Source organism: Phytophthora cinnamomi (assembly GCF_018691715.1).
Source record: "Phytophthora cinnamomi strain GKB4 chromosome Unknown Contig44, whole genome shotgun sequence".
NCBI classification, from domain to species: domain Eukaryota; phylum Oomycota; class Peronosporomycetes; order Peronosporales; family Peronosporaceae; genus Phytophthora; species Phytophthora cinnamomi.
The window spans coordinates 60,075-87,750 of NW_027150977.1; the positions used below are offsets into that span (position 1 = coordinate 60,075).

At 55.4% G+C, this 27,676-nt stretch overlaps 1 protein-coding gene across 1 annotated transcript; it reads left to right on the top strand.

Moving 5' to 3' along the window:
* Positions 1-16,690: 16,690 nt before the first annotated feature.
* On the top strand, positions 16,691-22,255 carry IUM83_13661 (Serine/threonine-protein kinase Nek2; the record flags this gene model as incomplete). The annotated part of the gene is made up of 2 exons (XM_067938355.1): positions 16,691-17,237; positions 22,236-22,255. 2 exons carry the CDS (start codon positions 16,691-16,693, stop codon positions 22,253-22,255), a joined length of 567 nt encoding a protein of 188 aa, XP_067790724.1.
* Positions 22,256-27,676: the final 5,421 nt, after the last annotated feature.

Sequence of the window (27,676 nt, forward strand, 5' to 3'; positions counted from 1 at the left end):
AGTACGGAATCCAGTTTTTATATATTCACCTAGCCCTGTGTCTTAGCGTCATTTTGAGCTATCGAACGACCCAGACTACCAGTGTGTCGCTCAGGGTGCCGTTTGGCGCAAAGCGAGCATGTTCAGAATTCAAAAAATGTTTTTTTGTTTTGCTATGGTTGTTATTAGGATGCGTTTTAACACGTAGATTCGGATTCTGCACTCCATTTGACTGAACCCGAGCTGGAACCACATCAAAAGTAAAAACAAATATACGGAGCAAAATGTTCAGAAGGCGTTTTCCGTGGTCTATCAGCAATTGGGGGCGCAGTCAAGTCATGTTGAAGTGTTAGCTAGTCCGGCTCGGAAGCGTTGCGCTGGCCGAAGCCCCTATGCGTGTGGAGCGGCGGGTTATCTGACTGCTTCGCCAGTGGAAAATTGTGAAATGACTGCTTTACCTACTTCTTCGCACGCCCCTCGTGGAAGAGAGCTCGGTGCCAGCACTCCTTCTGCTTGAACTTGCCTACCGATCCCGGAAAAATTGCCTTCCTTCGCATACCGTCAAAATTGCAACGGGTCTGACCCGCGTCCAACCCGGACTGGTAGAAATGCAAAATCAGTTTTATGACAATTATTTTCCTTTAGTGACATCACACCACACTAAACCACCAATCTGGTGCCGCGTGCCCTCATTCATCAATCAGTCAGACAAGAAGCGACGGGCGAGCCTCTACACCGCCAGCAGAAGCCCCACCAGCCACCACGCACCGCCGCACCGCGCTGCGCTGATGTTGTGCCGCCGCCTGCGAAGCTGCTGGTCGCCGTGTTCACCCTGTGCCGTCGCCCCAGGAGTTACTGTTTGCGCAGCCCCGCACCATGCTGACCTGGTACCGTCGCCCCTGGAGCTGCTGCTTGCACCTCCACGCGCTACGCTGAGCTTGCGCCACTGCCCGAGGAGACGCTGGTTCCGCTGTCGTCCGAGGAGCTGCTGGTCGCCCAGCGCCGCGCTACGCCTCCGCCTCCGGCCAATGAGCTGCTGGTTGCCCAAGTCCCGAGACGGTGCGGCACCGCCTGCAACTGTCGTGAGTGTAAGTCTGAGTGCCCACCGATGTGTGCGCTACTGCTGCTGGTGTTATCGTTCGCCGAGCAACAGTTCTTTTTGTGCTTACTCCGTGACGGTGCCTCTGGGTAGGGGGGAGCATTTACTGAGGCCAGTTCTGTAACGGGGTTACACGCACAAGTGGCTACAAGCCACTGCTGTATTCCATGGCAGATCCAGGGAATTGTGTTTTCCACTTCAGAATTGTGCTTCCGGTATACTGGTGCATACCGGTACATTGGGGGTGACTACACCGCAGACCAACCGATGGACGCGTGGCGTTTTCCCTCACTTTGTCTACAGGCCAACAAGCAAGCAACGAAGAAGGGGTTACTTTACCCAGCTACGCCATGATCACCCGCGGGACCACCGACCAAGCCCCCCCCCCCCCAGCTCCCCGTCATCCAGGGCCGTGACGGCTCCATCGGATAGCGAGCTCCCTGCGGCTGCTGCTGGCGTCGCTCCTCCTGACGTCGTGGACGTCACGGGTGCGGACGAGCCGTGGACGACGGCGCCTGCGAGGCACACGTCCAAGCCCGCACCGTTACGCACGAGCAAGCGGGCGACATCGAAGCCGGATTCTGGTGAAGCTGTGGTCGACGCCCGCACGGGCAAGAAGAAGGTGTCGAAGCGCGCCGCGGTGGCATCTGTGGTATCGGGAAATGAAGCCAAGGCCAAAACCCAAAGGCGGGACGAGGGGCGAAGAAGACTCGAGGCGCCGGCGCTAACTGGCAAGTCACAACCCATCGCCAGTCATTGGACTAAACTCCCTGATCGCTGATTGGCCTAAATAGGCCGGTGACGATGACTCGTCGACGGTCCCAAGTCAAGCGCGGGCGGTTGCAGCTCGCTAAGTACGGTGCGAACCTACTGGCAAGATCCGAACCTATGAGTCGTCGGCGCCTGTCTCGAGTCGTCGGTGGCGTTTCAGCGGCCGTTTGAGTCGTCGGTAACGCCGCCACGTCGCAGAGAAAGCACCGAGGAGTCGTGAGTTACAACTGGCGGTCCAAAAACGGACGCGTTTATACTTGATATTTGTATTGATCGATAGGAAACTTAAGAGAAGACCAGATAAGCCTTCGGGCAACAATAACAGAACAGCTTTTCCTCCCAACCACGCAAGGGCGACACCGGTGCCTGCAGTGAACGACCTGCAGCTCAAGGTAAACCTGGTAGGTAGGATTATGACTGTCGGTGGGCACATCTACTAGTGTAGCGTGTGTTCATCCCTGGCAGGGCCAAGAGTTAGTGGCCGGTGTATTGGTAGCGACGAGTCGTCGCCAGGAACTGGAGGAGCGAGAGCGCACTCCATTTATTTCTTCCCGCCGGAGTATAGCTCCGGCACCCTCGTATCACGCCGTAAAAGGCCGGGACCCTACCTTCTGAGGGCCTGCGAGGTATATTTTGTGTGTGAGAGCGTGCTAGCCTTTGCTCGTGGCTAGTGACGCTGAGTCTTCCGTCGGTCGACTAGCGGAAGCTCGGTACACAGGGGAAACATCAACCCGGTGCAAGGGAAAGTTCTTGGGCCTACAGGTTCTAACCCTAACAAGCCCATTGAGTCTTCGGTGACTCGGTGGGTGTTGTTGGTGGGGAAAGTGTGCCATATATAATTTAGCGCGTGTTCCTACACGACAACTGGTGCCGCGACCCGGGATTGGTGTGACCTTCTGTGTCTCGTGCTACTGCAGGTCGATCGACTTTACGAGCAACCAAGAAGAAGAAGAAGAACAAGAACAAGAAAAAGAAGAAAAAGACGAAGAAAGAAGGATGGCGAAAGGATCACGTTCAGCGGTACCAGCAACCCCAATGAAGACTGGCGGAACGCGTGGCGACGACTCGACTGCGGCCCTGATCACGCCGCACCTCGACCCGATTGCTGAGCGGACCGTCAGCTTCGACGACTCGATGACTGGATCCGACGCCAAGGACGAAGAAATGGATGAAGACTACGACGATTACCTGGAGGAGAAGGCGCCTGCGCTAGCGGTGGTGACACCCGAGACTCCGGAAGATGCAGTGCTGTCTGCGGGACGCAGCGTGGGCACGCGCTCGTTGTCGCGAAACCTCGCGGTTGAGCTTGACGATGACACGCGTTCTGTGACGCGCAACCTCGCGGATGAACTGGATGATGTGGATGGCCCAGGGCCTGCATATGACGACTTGGAAGACTTTGAAGACGCCGCCGACGACTCGAGGTCACCAGTCCTGACGACTCAAGTGACCGAGCAAACCTCCGGTAACCGGCCGCCACTCAACGGTGACACGCCGGCGGCCAACAAGGTTCTCGGTCGACTATACGAAGAGATGAAGAAGAGCGACTGGGGTGAGCTATTCGAGCCAACGATGACTCGCCAGGCGGTTTGGGCCGATTTGTGTCACGAGTTGGCTCGCCCAGTGAGTTCGGTAACAATCGAACAAGTGGTGAAGGAAACCGAACGATTTCTGAAAGCATTGGGTCTTCGGCCTCTGGAGTACCCTTCGCCGTCGACTCTGGAGTGCTGGGTGCCGGCCGAAGCAGGCGCGGAGCTCTGGAAATGGAAGAAGCGACTCCGCACAGCCTTCGGCGTGAACTCGTTCACTCTGGACGACTCGCGGAAGACTCGTGCGACTCGCGAAGTGGTCGACCCGGCTAGCGTACCGCTGCCGACGACTCCGAAGAGGACAATCCGCGAAAACCCCAGCCGAAAACCCATCGGAGGGGTGTTTAGCGCGTCAGGAGAGCGATCCCCGTACTTTCAAGACTCCCACATGGTGACTCCACCAACTACGGGCTACTCAGACCGCGCTGGACGCACCACCGATGACTCAAAATCGGCCAGGGGCATGAAAAGCAACTCAAGACGGAGCTCGAACCTCCGCAACGGGCCCACCGACGACTCGTCGGAGGAAGAAGCGGACTTTACCGGCGATGGAGGAGCGCAGATGGGCGAGTACCTGCGCCAAATCCGTGAGGTGACCGAATCCGAGTTGCTTAACGCGACTCCGAGGATCGAGGTGGCAACGCATCGCCCACTGGGGCAGATCAAGGCGTTTTCGGGCACCAGAAACAAGAGCGAGAACTCGATGCAATGGCCTCGCGCCTTTGTCTACGAGATGAAAGGAACACGAGCATCGCCCAACGATTGGTGCATGCCTTTCGAGCTGAGTCTTCGGGACGGCGCTCTACATTGGTACCGACAACTACCCAAGAAGACCAAGCGAACGTGGAGCCTCTTAAGCGAAGCTTTCATCAAGTACTATTGCTCCCAGTTCAGCCAGTCAGCGGAGACTCGCTACTACTCAGCCAAGCGCGAAGACAAGGAACATGTTTGCGACTACCTAAACCGGCTCAATGGCTATGCCAGGAACGCCGGAATTCGGTTTGAGAGCAACGGCCGCAAGGCACGCGACCACGTCAAGCGGTTCCTCGAGACTTGCGGCGACCGAGGACTCGAACGGCGCCTGTGCCACCTGCGCATCTCAGACATACATGAGTTGGAAGAGATGATCCAAGAGATACTGAAGATTGACGAGCGTAGTTCGTCCCGCGAGTCGTCGCTGCCTCACTCTCGAGCTCGGGATGCCTCCCGACGACGTGATGACAGACGTCGCGATGACTTGCGCCGCCACGAGCGCTCGGAGGACGCTCGCCGACGTGATGACCGCCGCCGCGACGACTCGCGGGATGCTTACAACCGTCGCGACCGACGCGAACGAGATTATGAGCGTCGTCACGACGATTCACGCAATATGCCTCGCGTGAGCCTAGCTGAAGCATCTGTCGCTGACATCGTCGCCGAACTTCATGGACGGGACACGCGAGACACGCGGAGCGAGCTGCAGCAACAACGCCACAGATATGATGGCGACAGCAACAGTGAAGATGGAAGTGAACACGGCAGCGACGACTCACAACGTTTCGGCGAAGACTGGGGTGATAGCTATTCGTCAGACGAAAACGACCACTACCTTGCGGCAGCCAATGACAACGAACGACGAGTCGCCGCCGAAGGCACGTACGCCCGGTCCGCCAACCGACAACCCTGGGGTGACTCAGCGGGGCGCAGCCAAGGCCGGGACAATCGGCTCCAGAACCGCAGTCACCGCGACGAGAGACCTCGCCAGTATGGACCGTGCGCGGCCTGCGGGGTCTCTATCACTCGGCGCACTACTGCCGACGTCGGTGCAAGCTGTGCAAACAAGTACACGACTCAGGAAAATGTGAAGTGTTCCAAGAAATCACCAAGATCATCAAGTCCAAGGTGGACAAGCAAGACCTCACACCCGAGCTCCAAGAACTCCTGTTTTCGGACCATTTAAACTAGGCAGCCCGCCAACTACGACTGGGTTGGTCCCAATCGGGCTGCCACAGTTAGCCGAGCCCGCAATTGAAGCCGAGTGCATCTTTGCATTTGTGGGCGAGTGCGAATGGACGAAGACTGAGCAAAACAACGACATGAAAACGACGGAATTGGAAAAGGAGAGAGGCGATTGCCTCGGTGGAGGTATATGGTGTGAAGAAGACGATAACGAAGAGGTGGGAGATACCGCCGAAGACTGGCTGACAAGCGCAATACAAGAAGACTCGCGCCGACGACTCGTTCCAGAAGTGCGACTCTTAGCTGGAGAACGGATGGGATGGTGGTCGGCGCAGAAATTTGACAAGCGTGTAAGGATGCGGACACTGGTGAACGGAGCCGTGAACGACTCGCGCACGAGGATATTGCTGGACACCGGGGCAAACGTCAGTGTCATCTCGGAAAAACTTGCCAAGCGACTGAAACTCCGCGAAGTAGTGGGGCATGGACGTTGCATGGATGTACAAGGGATCACCAAGGGCAAGATGACGACGACTCGCCGAGCGAAGGTGAAAGTCACCCTTGGATGGGAGCGCGTTTATGTTTTTGAAGTCTGGATAATGGATCACTGCGCCGGGGTAGAAGTGGTGCTTGGCACCGATTTTATGATCCCGGCCGGTATCCGACTGGACCTCCTAAACGCAACGGCCAAGCTCCCCGACGAGGTAATGATCCCGCTGATCAAGACTCAAAACATGATGGACGAGGCCGAAGGAAGCCACATCGCGTACGGTCCGACGAAACCAATGCAAATACCGGGCCATGAATGGGACGAGTTCAAACTACAACGGCGACAACCCGAGCCGACGACTCACGTGCCGTGGATCCGCCGAACTGAGACGTTCATCCCGACTGTCACCAGGTTCTACAAGGGACGTCCGGTCAGGATTCGACTTACCAACGCCACGGATAGACTGGCGAGTTGTCCGGTACACTTCCCGGTGATAGTCTGGGTTCCGATTGGGTCGTTGCCGAAGACTGAAGGCTACGTGCGGCTAGAATCCGCAAAGTACAAGGAGTGGCAGGTACTCGCATACGCTGCCGCACGAGACAAGACACTACTCAAGTGGGAAGCTGAACTCTACCAACAATGGTTGGCCAAGCAGCCTCCAGCGGTGGAACAAGTGCGTTACCCGACACCCAAAGGTATCTTGCAGCGACCGGACAAAGACTCGGCCGAGAAACCACCCGTCAACAATGAACGTGACAGTGCCGACGACTCGTCGGTGACGGATGACTCAGAATGGATAGCGGAAGAACATCACCGACGACTCGACGCTACTGCCGGCGACTCGACGGGGGTGACGACGACTAACGATGAAGCCATGACTCCAGAAGCAGCTGGATCAGGACTGGAGACTGCTGAGTCGACGGTGCGCCGCGACGAAGACCGAGGACTAGAGTGCAGTCCGAAGAGGCATCCACCGATGACTCAGACTGCACCCAGCCGAGAAGCCGGAGACATCTCAACGACACTCGACCAGACGTTCATAGCAGTAATGCGTGTACTGGTCACGGAAGGTACCGTCGACAGTAGCGACGAGACGGCGGAACACCCGGCAGCGGACATCGAACTGGAAGACTACGCGCATGAATTAGCGTTCCTCCCCGATTTATCGGAGCCGGAGCCGACTACACTCAACTACTCGGCGGCGAACGTCAAGAATCCCGAGTTGTCGGCAGACCAACAAGGGAGCCTGATCGAAGTACCCGACGCCATGAAAGTATCATGATTGCAAGCGGAATGCACTCCCACCGCCGGCATATGGCGTTGTCTGCGACATAGATGTGCAGGGCATGCGCCGATCAAACAGCGGGCCCGACGGATCCCATTCAAGCATCTCAAGAAATTGTACGAACTCCTCAAAGGACTGCTCAAGGCAGGGCTCATCGCGTTCTCGGACAGCCCGTGGGCCTCGCCAATCGTCATTGTCCTCAAGAAGAATGGCCAAGACATCCGCCTCTGCATCGACTACAAGATGGTCAACGCGGTAACGGCAATCCTGAGTACGCCATGCCGCTCGTCGACGACTTGCTCACAGACTTGGAGACTTATCTTTGGTTCTGCTCGCTCGACGCGGCCAGCGGATTCTGGGCCATCCTGATGACTCTACGTGCGCGCAAGATTTCGGCATTTGTGTGTCCTCTGGGGCATTTCGAGTGGCTACGAATGCCTTTCGGCCTCAAGAACGCGCCGATGATCTACCAACGGATGATAGACAACGCATTGTGGGGATTTGTGCAACCTAAGGGCGGCTGGAACGCCTTTGCAGCAAAAAATGAAGGCCGCCGAAGACTCGGCAGAACACTGCCGGCGACTCGAGTCGTCGCCTCGCCTACCAGGCACTACAGCGACGACTCGAACCAAGTTTGCAGCTGCCCGCGATGACTCGAAGACAGCTGAACCCATTACTCGACTCATTAACAGCCCCGAAGCCGATATGTTTACGACCAACGAAGCCGACGAGTCGTCGCTGGTACCTGTGTTCGACCGGCGATCCTTCGTGGACGATATCTGTTTCGGTGGCGAAGACTTCGACAGTTGTTTGGCGACGCTGGATCGGCTCCTCAGTCGTTTTGAAGAGTGCCGGATCAGCGTCAGCTTTACCAAGAGTACTTTCGTGCAAGGACGCGTTGACTTTCTGTCCCATGAAGTGTCAAAAGACGGCATTCGGCCCGATCCGAAGAAGCTGGACGCGATCACTAAGCTGTCTTTCCCACGAACGAAGAAGGGAATGCAGTCTTCCTAGGTGCGCTGAATTATTACAGCCGCTTCATCCAAGACTTCGCTGTCTACGGCGCGGCGCTGTACCAGCTGAAGGAAGACGATTTCGCGCCGGAGGGTGACCTCACAGTTGCCCGCCGGAGTTTCCAAGCTCTCCAAGACAAGGTTACGGCAGCGCCGATACTCCGCCACTTCGACCGCACCAAGGACGTGCACATCATGCTGTTCGCAAACGAGTGGGCATTAAGCTCCACGCTGCTACAGCTGCATGATGACAAGTTGCACCCTGTTCGCTTCTGCGGACGTGTATTGAAGAAGGCCGAGATGAACTATCATGCGGCGGAAAAAGAGGTGCTAGCACTGTTGCTACTGCTGAAGACTTGCTACACTCAGTTGGCGGGACGGACAATACGAGTTTACACTCGCTTCTCCACCTTGGAGTGGATTACCAAGTCAAAGTCACTCTTTGGGAGAGCTGTACAATTCGCGGTATTGCTCTCCCGTGGCACCTGATCGTCCAACGAGTCAAGGAGAAGGACTGTGCCTTCACCCAGCTGCTCCAGTCGACGGTGACCAACTTCGTGGACCTCGATGACTCATTAGAACTGGTTGCCCCACCGACTAAAGGCTCACCGACGACTCGCATGGACCCAAACTTGCTCTATGCACGCCTACCGACGACTCATACAGGCTTCGTGGTCTCTTTCGATGGGTCAGCGAAGACTGAGAAGTACGGTGGTTACGGCAGTTGCTCATGGATCGTGTGGAGCCTTCCGGAGTGGAAAATAGTTATTGCAGCGAACGCTTACCTCGAGAAAACCACGGTCAATATCGCCGAGTACACCGGCATGAACAACGGCGTTCTCGCCGCGATTGAACACGGCGCCGAAGACTTAGTGATCGTGGGAGACTCGAGACTCGCGATCCAGCAATCCCTAGGGGTGATAGCTTGCCGGAAGGAATCACTGATGGCACAGCTGAATCATCACAAGGAGATCACAGCACGGTTGCGGTCAGTCAAATACCTGCACGTGGTACGCGAATACAATGCTGCCGCGGACTCGTTGGCAACAGAAGCCTTGGAGTCAAAAGTTTCCAAGGTCATTCTGAGTGAGACCCGGAAAGCAGAGTTGGCCGGACTCAATCGGATACAAGAAGTGATCTACGAGTCGCCGCCGCAAGGATCAGAAGCACAAAACCTGGTTCCAGGAGGCTCTCTTCAAACTCTGAGCGGCGTCTCGACCGTGAAACGCAAGACATTTGCTGATTTCGTACGTCCAGAACCTGGAATGCTACTGGCGATGACTCGGGCGCAGACCAAGAGCAAGAAAAAAACATGTCCGATTCACACACGATAAGCCGAAGTCACCGCCGAAGACTCGACCTAATCGGAAACCTCCTGAAATTCAACCCCGGAAACGACCCAAGCTCCACCAGCAGCTCCTAACGCACAAGACATTGATCCTGTGGAAGTCCAAGAAGAAAGACGACGACGAATAGCTGCCGCTCAGGACGAAGAATTGCGATGGGCTAACCTGAAGACCCTGTTACGCGGAGATGTGGAGAAACTTGGATACCGAGCCGCCAGAGATGCATGGAAAATCGCAGATAAGTTCGTATTGTCGGAAGACAATTTGCTACACTACATGGGAACGAGTCGTCGGCGTGAAGCTGAGTCGCAAGAGGAGATCTCGTTGCGTCTGGTGGTACCCACCACGATGATTCAAGAAGTGCTCCAGAATTGCCATGACTCGCTGGAAGGCGGCCATCAGGGTGTGGTGAGAACCTACCAGCGAGTCAAGCGAGATTACTACTGGTTGGGACTCTACACCGATGTGGAGAAGCACGTGAGATCGTGCCCCGATTGCAACACCAGCAAGAGCCGCCCCCAATTGAAGGGATACTCTCCTGGCAACGTGCTGGCGGAACGACCTTCCAGTTAGTGTCTATGGATTTTGTGATACCACTGCCGAAGACTCGGAGGGGCAACACAGCCCTGCTACTCTTCCAATGTTCCTTTACGGGTTTCATCATTGCGAAAGCCATGGCGGATACGAGCGCACTCAAGGTGGCACAAGCATTCGAAGAATGCATATACCGACGATTCGGTGCGCCATCACTTATCCGTCATGACCGCGACCCACGGTTCATGAGCGAAGTGTTCCAAGCGTTTGCAGAAATGATGCAGTCAAGGTCACGAGCAACGCTGAGTTACCGGCCGCAAGCCAACGGACAGCAAGAACGGTCAGTCAAGACTGTAATGCAATCCGTCAAGGTATACGCCGAAGACCCGCTCCAACAAGACTGGGATGAAATCGTGGAGCGCTTAGTCTTCGCCATCAACAACTCACAAGACACGACTCGGAAGGAAACACCATTCTACTTGGTGCACGGGTGGGATGCCCAGTCAACGCTGAAAGCCATGTCATCCTCGCTCCGACACGGCACGCCGAAGCAGTCAGACGCACTGGCGTGGCGCCGCGAAGTCAACAGACAACAGCAGATTGCTATGGAAATGGCCAAGGAATACCAGGCCACCGAGAAGACTCGCAGAGCCCGGGAACACAACGCCAAACTCAGTAGGAAAGAGAAGACAATACTGGCGAAGACTCGGGATCACGAGTCGTCGGCGGCGGCACAAGACCAACCGTCTACGGGACAAGACACCCCGTCCCAAATCACCTGTCGCTCAAACCAAGTACGCATGTGCCACCGACGACTCGCGAGTCGTCGGCGGGTGCCCCGCACCAACCGTTTGTGGGACAGGGGGACATGTCTCGGGACAGGGTGGGTCCACCGAAGACTGGCGGAAATGAGCCGATTGCAGGCCGAAAATCAATGCTACCGGTCCCGTTCGATGTCGGCAGCAGGGTCTGGTTGTACATGGAGAGAGTCAAGCCCGGCCTTACCAAGAAACTGGCACACCGTTGGCATGGACCCTTCCGGATAAAGAAGATCGAAGACTACGCCTTCGAACTCGAGTTACCGGACCGCAGTGGATACCGATTTTACCCAGTCGTCCATATATCCCGACTAAAGCTGGTTGATGAGTTTGGAGATCGACCGAAGACTCGCCTCGCGCCCGGACTCGTCGACGACACGCGACTAGACTTTGACGAAGAACTGCTCCCTGAAGATAGTTGGGAGCCAGACCACGTGGCAGGAGAGTATGAAGTTGAAGCCATCCTCGACGACCGTGTGCCGTTGTCCACGGGAACTGAAAGAGCAGTGCGCGAGTTTAGAGTCAAATGGGTCGGCTACGATGAGCCGACGTGGGAGCCAGCCGCTAACCTTTCTTGCGGAGGGCTCCTCTATGATTACCTGCGGCGAAAACGAAGTGAACAGCGCCTGCAGATGGTTCAAGTCGCCGACGAAGACTAGGTGGCTATGAGTCACCGCCATGACGACCTGTACTTGGGGCAACGCAGCCCAAGACCACAGACGAAAACAGCTACTGCAGTACTACTTTTTTTGCATTTGAAAATTAAACGCTACCAAGATGGACAGCCAAACTCAACGGCAACTCAGAAGCGGAATTGGAAACGAAAACCAAATGGATAGAAGACGCTGCCGACGACTCGCTTGAACCCGACTTCAACTCAATCAGGATCGGAGGCAACGGCTGCCCGAGCCAAGACACCAAGCAAGCTCGAGTCATCGGAACCACCAGCAGCATCCAGAACTGGTCCTCCCGGAACAGACGCAGCAGTCGGCGAAGACTCAGACGCAGCAGGAACGCGAGCACCACCAAACTCGGCCACCCATTCTGAGCTCAATTCACCCGGCTGCAGCGACGAACTTGGAACAACTCGACGACCAACATCGACGCGCGAAGAACCAGCCGGGACAAAGAGCGGAGCCGACGGGTTGCATGGGACGAACGTGGTGTTGTAGGGGTGCTGCTCCGGCACATCGATCCAGCCGTTCCGCCAAGGCTCCGCAGCATCCAGGGCAGCGACCTCGCTCAACCAGTCGGCAGTCTTGGGCTCCCAAGGCAAGTACTCCAGAGAATACCCAGGCATGGTCGGCTCAAGCATGAACTCGGGCTTCACCTCCGAGAAACTAGGATCCTGGCTGCTGCCCCACTTCCAGATGTAGGGGACCACCTTGGCGCGGAGACGGTCACTGCGTTTGTTGCGCTCGACCACGTACCTCGACCAGGCGGCTTTCAAAGTATCCAAGTCCTTCCTCGTCCGAGTCTTCCGCGCGGCAGTCCAGTCCATCATGTCCAAGTCAGCGGCAACTGCGGAGAACGTAGTCTCCACTGCCTTCGGAAGGATCCAGTGATCACGTTCCCAAAGCGAGAAGCCAAGGTCGACGTTGTCCGAGTCGCCGCTCCCACGAAAATTGCTCCAGTACCCCATCACTCGAGTCATCGGCGAAGCCCGCTGGGATACCTTGGAGTCGGGATCAAACTCTGAAGTGTCAAAAGACACGCTTGAGACGGGAGTCGCCGGCGAGGCGTCTGCCACGGATGATCAGGGTTTTGTAGTCCGCGAATGCCGCGATGCCTTCGGGACTGGAAATAATTCGGAGATCCCGGGCACCGGTGCAGGCAACCGAGCATTTAGCATCTGGGTCCAGCACTTGAGAGCCCCAGGACGCGTAAAAGGCGGCTCGATGTACGGCACAGCCCACTTAGCCACTTGCTTGGAAAATCGGACGAGGGGTAACTGACCCCGCGCCGGCGACGGCACCATCGGATGACGCCGGGGCTGGAATCTGACCCAGGGGTGGACGACGAAGTGGCGACGACTCGGCTGCTTCCGGAAGACGCAGACTGGCGTGGAACGGAAGAACGACGGGGTTGTCGACGGTGACTCGTGTGAGTCTTCGGGGGGACAGGAGGTGTTTTCTTAGGCTCCACACCAGCACCTGAGATAGCTCCCGACGACTCAGAACCTGGGAGCTCCAAGAGAGAAGAGGATTGAGGGACGCCCACCGATAACTCAATCACTGATCCAACGACCAAATTCTCCGCCTCCGAACCAGTGTCCGGAAACCACTCGAGAGAAGCGCCAGAATCAACGTGAACTTGCTCGGAAGGAGGAGAAATAGTGCTCGACGAAACAGCATCTTCATCCGATGACTCCACCACACAAGACGGCTTGCGGGAAGGAACAACGGGTGAGCTGTCCGACGAAGACTTGGCAGCGGCCCCGGAGAAGGCGGCACGAGCGGGCGGACCAGTAGATCGCTGAGAACGAGCCCATCGCCCCTGGGGTTTCCGCCTCGACTTGCCCTTGGACGACGAAACCCTGGAAGCACTCGGGGCTTGCACTGCCAACGCGGGCGGAGACTCTGCGGCCGCAGGAACACTTCCGGAAGACTCGACAACCTCCACCTCCAATTCCAAGCGCTCACCATCTTGAGAAGGAGCCCGAGAACCACCAGGAGCTGTCACCGAAGAGTCACGGCTACCACCTCGACGGGAAGAAGACGTACGAGAGCCACGGACAGCGGAAGCTGAGTCTTCGGCGGGGCAGCGAGGTCTCTTGCCCGGGCGACTGGCGGACGGACTGCGACGGAGTGACGAGGAACGAACCCGCTTTTGCGACGCCGGACGAGAAACAGAGCTTGACCGACGACGAACATGATGAGAACCGGCTTCCCTTTGCGAGGAACGCTTGCGTGAGCAACCAATCTGCGCAGCGCGCACAGCCCGGTCCGCTTCGATATCGGCAGCACGAGTTCCCGGCGTTGTCTTGTTCGCCTCAGCCGACCGCTCCTCCGACGACAACTCAACATGAGAGTCCGATTCCAGGAAAGCGGCACGGGCCAAGTCAACGGCAATGGCATCCTCGGTTCGAGACGGATCCGCATTGGCCAGCATGTCCTTGAGGACCCGCCGAGTCTCGTGGCTAATGTCCAGCAGGTCCCAGTTCAACTCGCCAGTCGACAAACCTGTAAAACATGAGTCATCGGCAGAATCAGAACACAAGCCAGCACATCCAGCAACACAACGACCAGTACGAACCTTCAGAGATCAGCACGAGGACGTCTGGATCCATGTCTTCAAACTTGACATGCGCCCGAAGAGTCCTGTTGGCGCGCGTGAGCCGCTTCACCTGCTCTTGAAGGTCTTCATTTCGGCGCTGGAGGCGAGTCGACGACGAGTCATCGCCGGCATCCAAGCGAGCCAGAAGATCGTGAAGACGCTTGCTCTGTGCAGTCGACGCCGCCACAGCAGCCTTGAACACCGTCTGCTCGCGAGTGAGCTGGAGAGCCATACGCTTGCACTCGTCGTCAGCAACTCTAACGCGGTTCTCCAAGCGGGTGGCCGTCTCGGTGTGCGCATCCACGGCTCCACGAAGACCCTCCATCTCCTGGAGGTAGTGAGCCTCCAGGACCCGCAGACGCTTGACCTCTTTCTTGAGTGCTCGAGTTCCGCGCGCGCTTGCGTGAGGAACACCATGGTGTTCTCGTGCTTGAACGACTCCTTCATCGCCGAGTTTTCGGCGGCAGCACGCGCAGCTTCAGCGGAGTGCAACTGACCTCGCATCACGGCCAAATCCAGATTGACGTCATCGTGGACCCCCATGTTGGGCTGAGCCGCCGCCACCACGTCTTCCAGCGAGCGAGCAGCGGCCAAGCGAGAGCCCACGTGGCGGTCCCCACGAATATTGGGACCCTGGTGCAGAGTGACATTGAGACGACCGATGAGATCCAACCGAGGACCCAACACCGCGATCACGCGCTCCGACGCCTCAGCACTGGCTTCCATGACGATTTGCTCAAGGGCCTCACGCGACACCGTGATCAGCGAGTCGTCGGTGGTGGAACGACTGGCCTCAGCGCTCGAAGTAGAGCACCGAGCAGCTAGCTCCGACGACTGGATCGAAACTGAGTCGCCGGCAGCACTACCAACAGGCACATCAACCAGGGAAGTATCCTGAGTGACAAGAAACGAAGGCAATAACTGTGAAGGTAAGCGAGAGCAGCTCAAGATCAAGGTGCCAGTCAACGAGACGTACCGAAGGAAGAGCCGGAGAGGTAGCCAGAGACGCGGACGACTCAGCGGAAGCGTCCAGCGAAGCTTGGCTCGGCGCATCGCCAACAGCGAGTGAGCCCAACTCCGGAGATGACAAGACAACCTGGGAAGCAGACGCACAAGCCACCAGGCATCAGCATCCCACGTGAAGCTAACAAGAAAGCGTGAAGACGACAGGAAACTCACCGTGGCCGAACTGGCCGTCGACTCAGCAGCGCTCTCATCCTCAGACACCGCCGACTGCGAGGGAGCAGGAGCAGTAGGCGAACTACCAGCACCGAGCGAGCTTCCTCGACCTGGTGAAGACTGACCAAGATACGAAGATCCGGGTTAGGAGCGAAGACGGCAAGAGAACGAGAAGAAGACGGCTTACCTGGAGCGAAGACCGAGATACACCGAGAGCCCTGAGGGCCGAGTTCACGGCGGACTGGGCAGCGCGCGAAGAACCAACCATGGCACAGGAGCACCCCGACGCTCACCAGTACGCGGCTCGAGTCGCGGTGGGGGCAGTTGTGGTATCGGGAAATGAAGCCAAGGCCAAAACCCAAAGGCGGGACGAGGGGCGAAGAAGACTCGAGGCGCCGGCGCTAACTGGCAAGTCACAACCCATCGCCAGTCATTGGACTAAACTCCCTGATCGCTGATTGGCCTAAATAGGCCGGTGACGATGACTCGTCGACGGTCCCAAGTCAAGCGCGGGCGGTTGCAGCTCGCTAAGTACGGTGCGAACCTACTGGCAAGATCCGAACCTATGAGTCGTCGGCGCCTGTCTCGAGTCGTCGGTGGCGTTTCAGCGGCCGTTTGAGTCGTCGGTAACGCCGCCACGTCGCAGAGAAAGCACCGAGGAGTCGTGAGTTACAACTGGCGGTCCAAAAACGGACGCGTTTATACTTGATATTTGTATTGATCGATAGGAAACTTAAGAGAAGACCAGATAAGCCTTCGGGCAACAATAACAGAACAGCTTTTCCTCCCAACCACGCAAGGGCGACACCGGTGCCTGCAGTGAACGACCTGCAGCTCAAGGTAAACCTGGTAGGTAGGATTATGACTGTCGGTGGGCACATCTACTAGTGTAGCGTGTGTTCATCCCTGGCAGGGCCAAGAGTTAGCGGCCGGTGTATTGGTAGCGACGAGTCGTCGCCAGGAACTGGAGGAGCGAGAGCGCACTCCATTTATTTCTTCCCGCCGGAGTATAGCTCCGGCACCCTCGTATCACGCCGTAAAAGGCCGGGACCCTTCCTTCTGAGGGCCTGCGAGGTATATTTTGTGTGTGAGAGCGTGCTAGCCTTTGCTCGTGGCTAGTGACGCTGAGTCTTCCGTCGGTCGACTAGCGGAAGCTCGGTACACAGGGGAAACATCAACCCGGTGCAAGGGAAAGTTCCTGGGCCTTCAGGTTCTAACCCTAACAAGCCCATTGAGTCTTCGGTGACTCGGTGGGTGTTGTTGGTGGGGAAAGTGTGCCATATATAATTTAGCGCGTGTTCCTACACGACACATCGACTGCGGGGACACCAAGGAAGCCCACGGGTGACAGCGGCCGCGACTCCGCCTCCGACCTGGAGGACAAACCGCCGGTTCCACCTGCGAAGAGGCCGAAGAAGACGGTGATCTCGGTGAAGACCAAGCAAGCCAAAGCGGTGGCGGTCGCGACACGTCCGGCGGCTACGTCGAGGTCCGGCGGCGGGTTCGACCTACACGAGTTCATGGCATCGTTTTCGCCCGGTGCCGCAGTCGAAGAGAGTGCCGCGACCGAGGACCCCGCGGCCCAGGCCAGTGCAACCACGCAGGGAGTAGTAGGCCAGGACCACCATGCTGTTCCCGCTCAAGTGCAAGCCCTGCAAGCCGAGATCGAACGGCTCCGTGCGCTGGTAGCCCGGCAGGGCGTTGGCCAGTTACCAGTGGTCCCCGCCCCAGCCATGCATTCAAGTCCGGCGGCTCCCACTGCCCCGAACAGCAAGGGCGAGATGCCGCCCGCGGAGGTATGCTACCTCACGACGGCAAGCTTCCCGGACGGGGCGAAGAAGACCAAGGGCGACTATCATCCTCCGCAAGCCCACCTGCTGGCCGCGAGTCGTATGTTCCGTGCCTTTGACACGGAGACAGGTAAGCCCCTGTCTGCGATGTCGTGTGTGTTGTGGTTGCGGGAGATCGAGTCGACCAAGTTCCGAAGGGAAATCGGCGCGCGAGCGGGAAATTTTCCGCGAGACCGTCTGCTTTCCTAATCGCTCAGCCCCGCCCGACGCCAAAACACCGTGTCTACCGGGGAGTCAGGAGGACTGTACCGGCACCGACACCGGCACCGTCCAGACGGGTATTTTGACCTTACGGCCCGGGTTAGCCATACAGCCACCCACACCTCAGACTATACAGTCCGGGTTGACCATACAGTCACCCACGGCCATACAGCCAGTACCGGCCATACAGTCGGTACATTCAATTAAGCATATGCGTAGAGCGTCAGCTCTGACTACATTGCAAGATGTCTCGTGTGTATCACTTCATGAAAGCGAGCTGAACTCTGCTACAGAATCAGTATCACGGACAGTCACGTCGCCGGGATCGGTGTACCAGTCTTCGAGCCGCGGCGTCAAGTTCCCCATCGAAGAAGAAGACCGGTTGCGTACTGGAACTGCACCGCGACCAAGCCACCTGCGCCCGGTCATTAGCGTCAAGGCCGCAGCAGCGATGCACTCGAACGCTCGTGAAAGAAGCAATCTATTGCGTGTTACTCGCAGAGCTACTCTGGCTCAGGCTATGGCGAAATTGGGCGTTACGCTGCCTCCGGACAACTACCCGCCGTCGCGACCGGGAGTGACAGGGCCCAAGTTTCTTCTTGATACTCCGCTGCGGAAGGCACTATCGGAGTATGCACGGCGGTCGGGCGCCTCCCTTCCGATTTTTGTCGAAATGGTGCGTGGGCAGACGGTTAATGACTACCGACCAAACAAAAGCTTGGTGCCAGCTGTGCTGAACGAAGTGTGCAGGGGCTACGAACATTTGGAAGAGCTCTAGAATATCGTTCATGGTGGTGTTGAAGTCCGGTTAAGTAAGACGCCTCCGCGGCAGGTACAACGGCCACCAAACCACGTGTCGGCGAGAGACCGTCTCAATGTGCTCCGCAAGAACATCCGCAAGGAGCAGGACGCAGGGCGATGCCTGGTGCTCGATCGGGACCTCCTCAAGCAATGGCCCGAGATAATCATCAGCCCATTCGAAGTCGTCGACAAGGGTGTTGAGGACACCAATGTTACAGGTCGAACGATTCACGATCTGTCGCACCCCGAAGGTACCTCCATGAACGACTGTACGAACCAGGACAGCATCGCTAAGCCGGAGTATACACATTGCGACGCTGTGGTAACCGAGATCCTGAAGTCCAAGCGCGCCCACCCGAATGCTCGTGTCTGTGTGATGGCTGGTGACGTAGCCTCTGCTTTTCGAAACATCAGCATCCACAGCAACAGCGTGTATCTTTTCGCCGGGCACATCGAGGAGGACGATGTCAGCGTGATCGAGCTCGCAGCGCCATTTGGCTGGACCGGGTCCCCCGGGTTTTACGAATTTACTGGTGGTGCCGTCGCTTATGTGCACGGTTCTCACACCACTGACACGTTCCCGGACGGTTTCTTCATTTATCACTGGGTTGACGATCACATCAATGTGGCTGCGGACATTGGAACATCCTGTGTTGACGCGAATCGGTCGCTAAGGTATGCCATGGTAGCGGTCCTGGGTGCTGACGCTATTAACGCTAAGAAGTTCACCGATTGGAACACACGACAACGCGTACTGGGCCTCGTATTCGACTCTGTGGCGGAAACGGTGTCTATGGCACCAGAGAAGATACTCAAGGCACGGGAAATTATGGCGGACGCTTTCTCCGCTTCGTCGCTCTCAAGGTAGGTCTATCGGTCGCTGATGGGTAGTCTTCGGCATGTGGCAACATGCATCCGTGCTGCACGGTCGTTTCTCCAGCGCCTGCGCCAGCACGAAAGTCATCTACATCGTTTTCAGCGCGTCCCAGTTACACCTGACATGCGACAGGATTTGCTATGGTGGTGGTGTGTGCTCCACACACCCAGTTGAACGGTGTGTCGCTGGAATACTTCAACTCTCTCCCGGCACCGGATATTGAAGTTGAAATGGACGCGTCAGATTACGGGCTCTGTGCGTTGGACGTCTCCTCGCAGATGGCTCTCACTTACCAGTTCACGGACAGCGAACGTGAGCTGATCGCAGCATTCAAGGATGGAGCGCCGAACGAGTTCGATATCAACTTCCGCGAATTACTTTCTTGCGCTTTCGCGGTCCACGCGTGGGGACGCCGTTGGAGCTGCGGGGTTCCTCGCAACGGACGCCCTTGCCACGTCCTGTTTCGTATCGACAACACCTCTGCCGTCGCTTGGCAAAACAAGCTCGCCTCGCGAAACCCACGCGCCCAAGTGATTATCCGGCTCCTAAGCTGGTGGGAAACTTTGTTCCAGCTCCGGTTTTCAGGATCTCACGTGGCCGGGACCGACAACGAACGCGCAGACGCTGGCTCCCGCATCGCCGCTAACCCATCGTATGCAGCCAAATTTTCATCACTAACTCCCGGCTGGTCTCAGGCATCACCGACGGTGGATATTCACGGTCTGACCGACATTTGGCTGCGTATCTCCGAGCGCACTCCGTTGCCGACTCCACGTTCGATCAATAAAGGCGAGCGCTGACCAAGTGGACGACCTGGACGTCCCACCATGGTATAGCCCCCTCGCTTGCGGGCATGCCTCTCGCTGTCCAAGTACAGCGCATCTCGGATTTTATTCTCCACGGCTTCCAGTACGGCTTCGGATCCGGGGGGGGGGGGGGCTATTCGCAGCGACTCGGTAATGGCGGTCCTCCTCGGTGTTCGCCACTTCTTTGCGGCATCCGGTCATGACTTCCCAATTTCACACCCGCACATCCGTATGCTGCTCAAAAGAATCAGCCGCCTCGACTCACCACCGCACCGAAAAGCACCAGTGTCGATCAAGCTTCTTGAAGCGTGCTTCCGCAGCCTCGCAATAACTGAACCATTTGAGCAAGCCCTATGGGGGTCATGTGCTTGGCGTTCTTCTTCCTCCTGAGGCGATCGGAAATCGTAACAATTGCCGGAGGTTCCTTCAAGTGGTTTGCCGTTCGAGCTCAAGACATCGCAGTTCTAGATGTGGAAGGTCGGCCAACATTGACTCCTTCGAAGGCACAATCGGTGTGTACACGCTTGATCGGTTCCAAGACCAATCAAGGCGGCTCCTCCACAACACGCATGCTGTCGAGTTCTAGGCACCCATTCCTGTGTCCCGTGTTTGGTGCCCTGATCCTGCTCCGAGTCCGTAAAAACCTGCCCACCGACATACCGGCCGCAGTGTACCTGGACCGCCGCGGAAAGCCAGCCTGCATTGCAACGGCCGACATGGCAGAAGCTATAAAGCGAGCGGCTACGAGCACAGGTCAAGATCCGCGATGTTTCAGCTCGCATTCTCTTCGGTCCGGCGGGGCAACTCACATGTACTGATCTGGCACGGACGCCCTCACAATCCAGTTTCACGGCCGTTGGGTCTCCGATGCGTTCAAGACCTACACTAGGCTCTGCAAGGAGTCGGTGGTTACCCTGGCGGCAAGCATGGTAGCAAGCCCATGGGGCGATTCGTTGCATTAGAGGGTCTGACTGCATGACCATTTGGGGGCACCGCTCTCCTCGTCCCTTATCGGGCTGAGCTGATGGTCATTGCATAAGCTCCCATTAATGAAACGTTGTTGAACCCCCAATGTGGTGGAAATGTGATTTTAACAGATAAAATATCTCTTCGAAGTTTTAGATACTTCTTCATCTTGGTGTAAGTCACACCAATGGATACGTTGAAGTGGGCCACCACAATGAGTGGTCTACAGCTACCCAAAGATCCTAATGGTAGAAAGCAGCATCTTTTTACCAAATTAGAGACGTGCATATTGGCGGGGCTCTGACAGCCAGCCGCTGTTAACCCCTTTCATAGATGATAAACAGTTTGAGCAGATTTAGGAGGAAGATCAATTTACAAACAATACAGTTCTCATTTTACCTGAACAAAGTCACTTGGAGTCTTTATTTGATTTATATTATGCTTGTGTACTCAAGTATAATTACCGCAAGTTATTATGAAGTACTTCCGCTTCCTCATTCACGTAGCGCGACGCGTAAGCAAAAGTAGTGAGTCAAGTTAGACCCATTACAGACTCGTTTTCCTGTTCTGGGTGTCGGCGCCTTACACCGACCTTTGGTTTTTGTCGTTGTTGTTGGAGGAGTCTGCGCCCTGCACACACTCATGCGTTTTTTTGTTGTTGCGGCTGACACTGTACAGGTGTCAGCGATTTTCTGCGGCTGCTGTATTGCAGTCGTAGATCCTCCCCCACTTAAAGTGTAATTAACTCAAGTTATTACTAAATACTTACGCTTCCTCATACACATAGCGCAACGTGTAAGTAAAAGTAGTGAGTCAAGTTAGACCCACTACAGGTTCGAATCCGGTCATCGTCTCCATTTAACTATGCTTGTATTGTTTTGCATTATGGTTAGTGAAGTATTTAGTTTGGTACAGGCGAATGAAGATAGGAAGCGTAGCAGGAGGCGTTGGATCAACTATGGCTCCGTTGGTGACGCGCTCATGGAATTGGGTGATTTGAGCATCGAGCTTTCCGCCCTTGTGTAGCTTGCGCAGCGCCTTCAACGCAGTACCGGCTGCGAGTGCTGATGATCCGTTTGCTTTCAAGAAGGTGAGCGCGTTCTCTTGTGGCTGCTGTCCAACGTTGAGAACCTCGCTTTTGAACGCAGAGGAGGCTTCGTCGAGTGCTAACCCCAATAAGAACAACATCATGTAACCTACGGCGTGTCTAAACTCGTACCGTGTTGTCTTTTTCACAGAGCGTGAGGCATATACACGGTGTTCGGCAGTAAACCACTCATACCAGAGTGCAGATAATGATTATGAGCCCTTCTTCTTCGGGCGGACAGATTTGGAAGGCACCTGCACGCTCAATCCTCCAGCCGATGGCGCTGCGTTTTCACGCACGTGCGGTGCTGTTGCTACTGCATGTGAGCAGATGTGTTCTTCCACAGTTAACAACCGTTTCTCGAGCCACTTGTTCCGCAGGATGAGAAGATCGATCTGTTCCGACTGGCGCTTCAAGAGTTCGACTACGGCTGCAGATTGGGCATCGTTGTCTCGCGGCTCCACGTTTGCCGGCAGAGGGGTGAAAGCGCGTCGGATTGCTTCGCTCCATGTCAGAACTTCAGTCTCTCCAATGGCTCGAGCTGCCATGGCTTCCCGCATCCGAGTGACGAAGGTGCTCTGGCTAGCTAGAAGAAGCATGTCGGGATAATGCATGGCGAGTGTGGCTGTCAAGGCGTCAGCCACGGTATCATCCAGATTGAGGGCTGAGTCAGCAAACGCCAGCGTGTTGGAGAAGACAAGAGCCTGTAGGGTTCGAGCGCGCTCACGGATCTGTGCTTCGAGAGCACATAGCGATGGGAGCCGGGCGCCTTTCTTCGGCTTCCAGCCGCTGAGAAAGCGCGCGACTTTTTGGTCTGCTTGCGTCGTGCCCAGCATATACCCGAATGCTTTGTTGACGCGATCCAACGGCCAGCCGCCCCGCTCGATAATCCAGTTTTCAGCCAGAGTTCCGTCGTTGACATGCATGGCGGCACCGCGACGGAACGAGTGCGAGGTAAGTGCTGGTGTCAGCCGAACCTGTGTTACTGCTGCAATATCCTTTACTCTAACAAGTAACCTGTTTACATAGGCTTGTGCACCAGGGACTTTAGGTTTGTCTGGACCTTGATTGGCGTCCTGCAACGCTGTCTGCTCTTATTTGACTTCAAGCAGCTCGACAAGACTCAACTCTTCGACATCGTCCACGTCTTCTGCACAACGTATTTTATTCAGGAATTGAGGGAACGATCGCTTGCATGGAGCCTTTTGCATTAGGAGAGCGACAGCTATAGCGAACAGAGGGCAAGTTAAAAAGTTGGTGGGCTCTGTGAACAACGAAATACCTTGTAGCAGAGCTGTTTGACCCTTTTGAAGCGGGGAAAGAGCACTCCTCCTTTTGAAAACAATTATTATTAGTTCAACATAATAAAGTATCATAGCTACAACGCGATACGTGCTAGGTAGCATAGAGAGCTGCTGTTTCTCTAACTGCTCGGCATCAGACCTACGACCGTACAGGTACCACATCATAACGACTAGGGCAGCGTCGAGGTAGGTTTCATCGGTTGATTCCAACGTATACAGGAGTCGAACAATGTTTTCTAAGTCTTGTTTGGAGCACGGTGGGGCCTTCTTTTCCAGCCCACCTTCATCCCGGTTACGGCAATACTTTCCAAGCCCAGATAGAATATTTTGTAGTTGTGACTTTACTATTCCTCCGTGTTGTGGATACTTATCCACCAACCAGTTTTTCACGTTTCCAAAGTATGCAAGACACATGTTTGTCGAGAGAACCTTGTCTGTCGATCTCGCTAGGGAATATGCATATTTGTCTAACATGATTCGCAACACCTTACCGGTCTTGTCAGCGTCGATAAGTTGATATGCAACGTTAAGGGTTACTTTCTCTGACGTAAGAAATGCAGTGAATGAGTTCATCGCTGTCGTCCTTGCCTTCTTGCTATTAGCGGGAGCGAGGAAAGCGATCGACATGACCACTGCACCTTACGTTCTTCTCTAGTAGTGAACACGCAGCTTCGCCTTGGTCAGAAACTTCATGATAGTTTTAGGATATGCAGTTGTATGAGACTTTGTATAGCATAAAACATATTCTCAAAAAATTGCAACTAAATATGGTCGGAACGGTCGGAAACTGTCTGTATTATGAAAGACCGATCATTGGCCAAATGTTAATCATCCTGTACTCTTATTGGTGAATTTAACCTCCACCCAACATCATGGACGAGCCTTGGTTGGAATAGAGTGGGTATTATACCATACCATCAGGAAACCGACTATTTCTGTGGTCTGTCAGCAATTGGGGGCGCAGTCAAGTCATGTTGAAGTGTTAACTAGGCCGGCTCGGAAGAGTTGAGCTGGCCGAAGCCCCCTTCGGCGGAGCCGGGCTAACACGAGACTTTGCGCCCTCTGTCGTTTGCTGAGCCAGGGATCTGGAGAGTGTGTCGTTCATTCTTGTATACACTTCGAACGCATCTGAGGACCATCGCCCGAAGAGCTTTATCGTGAGCTTGTCGATACCGGCCGCGAACATTGCCGTTGCCCCACCACTTCGCATTGAGTGGGTGCCGAACCGTGTTGGATCTGCTCCGATTGCAGTTGCTGCACTTTTGATTGCATTGCCCAATGTGTTTGCAGTGAGGATGTTTCCGGGGCTGGTAGAACAGAGCCCTGCGTTGCTTTCGAAGCGCCGAGAGATCTCAACGAGCTCCGATAAAGCTAGTACCGGGCAGAGCCACGATGAACCGGACCTGTGCAGTGTGCGTGTGGTTCCCGCGCAGGCTTGGTCAGTTTGCTGCCCCGGAAGTGAACTGAGACGGCCGCCGCTGTGTTGAGGACCTTTGTTGTGACCTATTGGCTGGTAATGAACTTGATGTCGTTTGTGCGGATAATATATGGTTTGGTTCTTTTTCCGTCGGCGAGATACTCGGATCGTCTGAGTAAACAGAAAAAGCCCACGACCGCAGCCCCCACAGTACGCGGTCGTGGGTTTTTGTGAAATTGCATCTAGCGCGGATTTCGCGGAGGATTGCAAGCGTGATCGGTTGTTTCTGTTTGGAGGGTGGCGACATCCGTTGCATCCCACGCACGGCCAGCTTGTGACCGGCGTGGAGGCTAACTGTGTAGCCGCGTTCTAGCATATGATGCCATGAGATGTGGCTAATCGCAGACAGAACGGTCTTCGTTGAAAGTGGTTTGCCTGTCGATGTTGTAGCTGACTGCCATCAGTGGACGGCGAACAATGCAACTTGGAGAGAGTGTTGTTGGACTTCTGCCGGCAGCCACTTGTCGTATCCGAGAGACACCATGCTGTCCAACGTTTCCAGGTGGCTGCATATTTCCGTCTTGATGCTGTGGCCAATGCTTGCGATTGAAGTTGGTCGAGAAGATCATGTAGAGTTTCCGCAGTTTGTGGGGGACAGGAATCTGTTGCCATGCATGAGAAAAGTTTGATCATAATTGTCTATGAGGTGGTGTCCACGCGCGTGACCCAGCGTCGGTCATAAAGTTGATCGACCCAGGAAGGTGGCTACACGTCATACGAAGATGGCTTCAGCCAGCCCGATTGCGCGATTAACCTCTTGTGCCATCGGATTTGAGCTCGATAGTTTGTTCGTCCATGATATCGCGGACGTGTTGTCCGACCACGCTCTAACCAAAACCGCCGGTGTAGTCGTTTTCGAGGCCCAAGTCAGCCCAAAAATCCACGCAGCTAGTGCGACGCAGAGCTGCCCTCGGACATTGATATTGAAGCCCTCACACCCTGTTGATGAGCGTATCAGCTGACGTTCATAGTCGTCGAATTGAATTTGAATGTACTGTTTGGCGGTTGGATCCAGCACGACCAGACCCAGATTGCTTGGATTCGTGTACAGATGCACGTCGGCCGGATGATCCTTCGTAAATATGGCAAAAGACAATTTTTGAAGGTGGTCATCGCTCAGAATCGCCTCGAACCATATTAAGTCTTAGTGAATGTTGTTATCGACAGGTATTTTGCCTTATCGTGGAGCTCGCACGCTCGCAGCTTGAAGACGCTAGTAGAAAGGTTTTGCCGTCCGTAAACACGAACTCACATGGCGTTAGCTACCGAGAAGCTGCCGAAGCCGGGTGCATGTTGTAAATTGTCGATGTTGCATCAAACGGATCCTTCCAAGCGCTTTGGCTATCTTATCACCTGGCATCGAGACGGTGCACTCTGCGGTGTCGAATTCTAGGCCAAGTACTTGGAGGTGTGTTTCCCAACCGGAACATTTTTTCTTCGTTGATTGACTTGGGACCAAGGACCGCCATCATAGCAAGGCGTAGTGTTTCATTCTCCAAGAGTTGTCGATTGCCTATGTGGGGTTCAACGAGCACTTGATAGTCTACCCACTCGTAGACAAAGAAAGGTTCGTGATCGTTGGAACTTGGATCCATTGTTGCTGGTGATTCGTTGCTAACTAGCCACGTTATGGCACCGCCAAACGCGCCGTAGTAGACCGGGAAACTTGTCCAGCCATATGGTGCAGACATATCGATTATCAGGACGCCTAGGTATGGTACCGTGGCAGCCATCCAACGGACGTGGCCACTAGCGAGCATGGGATGTAGGAATGCGCCTTTAACATCTCCTTCATGATTTTTGTCACAGTTCCTTTTTGGTCTGCTCGACACGCCAGAATTCTTCGAGCGATTGTTGATACATCCTCGTAGACGACATCCGGGGAGGAGTCGCTGTTCGATACATCATTAGTTGAACGGCCTTGGGGGAAGGAGAGGTCATGAATTAGACGAATGTCCTCCTGTGGATCACAGGTTTTCTTCGGAACCACGCCAAGAGGACTGATCTGGATGTCCGACCACTGTTTTAGTACGGCGATGTCTATCACTAGATATTGGCCAGCATCTTGTCCCTCGCGAATCGATTTAACTACGCCATTGAGATGGCGTTATGCTGAGCCATGATTCTTCAGCAGTCGCGTTCGATGCGGTGCACCTGCTCGCCATAGAGGTTGAATACCTTCGAGAGCGATCGTAACAGGAAATGCTTTGTGCTTGTAACCATCGAGCAGTTTGTTGAGACGAGAGGGATGCATAGCCTTGTTGGGGCGGGGGTCTTGCGTGGATTGACCTCGAACGATCTCTACGATGTTTGGCAGGCTCATACCGTGATCGATGGCCATTGCGGTCACCACCCGTTGTTTTTCATAATTGAGCTGCCATTGTCGCTCGTTGTTGCGCTGCGGGACATTTTCTGGTGGTGCGATGCCTAACCGACCACAAAATTAGTTGTTGTCGTTGGCGCGACAGGCGTCACTGGCTGAAAGGCGTTGATTTAAGTGATGGCGTACCCCGCTTGAAAGTCTCCACGGTGCGGGTTTCCGATCACTGAGTACTGTCCGACTATTAATTTCTGCGCCAGCCGTGTTGTCCGAGCCTGCATCGCTGCATTGGCCAGGCGGATGCTGGGACTTGCAGTCTTCTTTCTTTATCGAACCGACGTGTCCTGAATGACCCCTTCTCTGGCTATAAAGTGGCTTGAGTTGGTTCATGGCCACCGAGCTAGGATACGCTGCATCTTGCTGCTGCTTTTGTGGCCTGAGCAGTGACTCGACCGAAGCCATGTCCACTATATTGGTGTGGGCTGCGTCACACTGTTGAGTTTGTTGGCTGTACAGTGACTCGAATGAAGTCGTGTCCACCCTTCTAGGGTGATCTGTACCCTTGCTCTGCTCTTGGTGTTCATGTTGCGAGTTAACCAGGTAAGTTGTAGCTAAAGCTGAACGGCCCGCAGGAAAACAGCAACGTGATGGTTGGCTGTTTGCGTCGGCA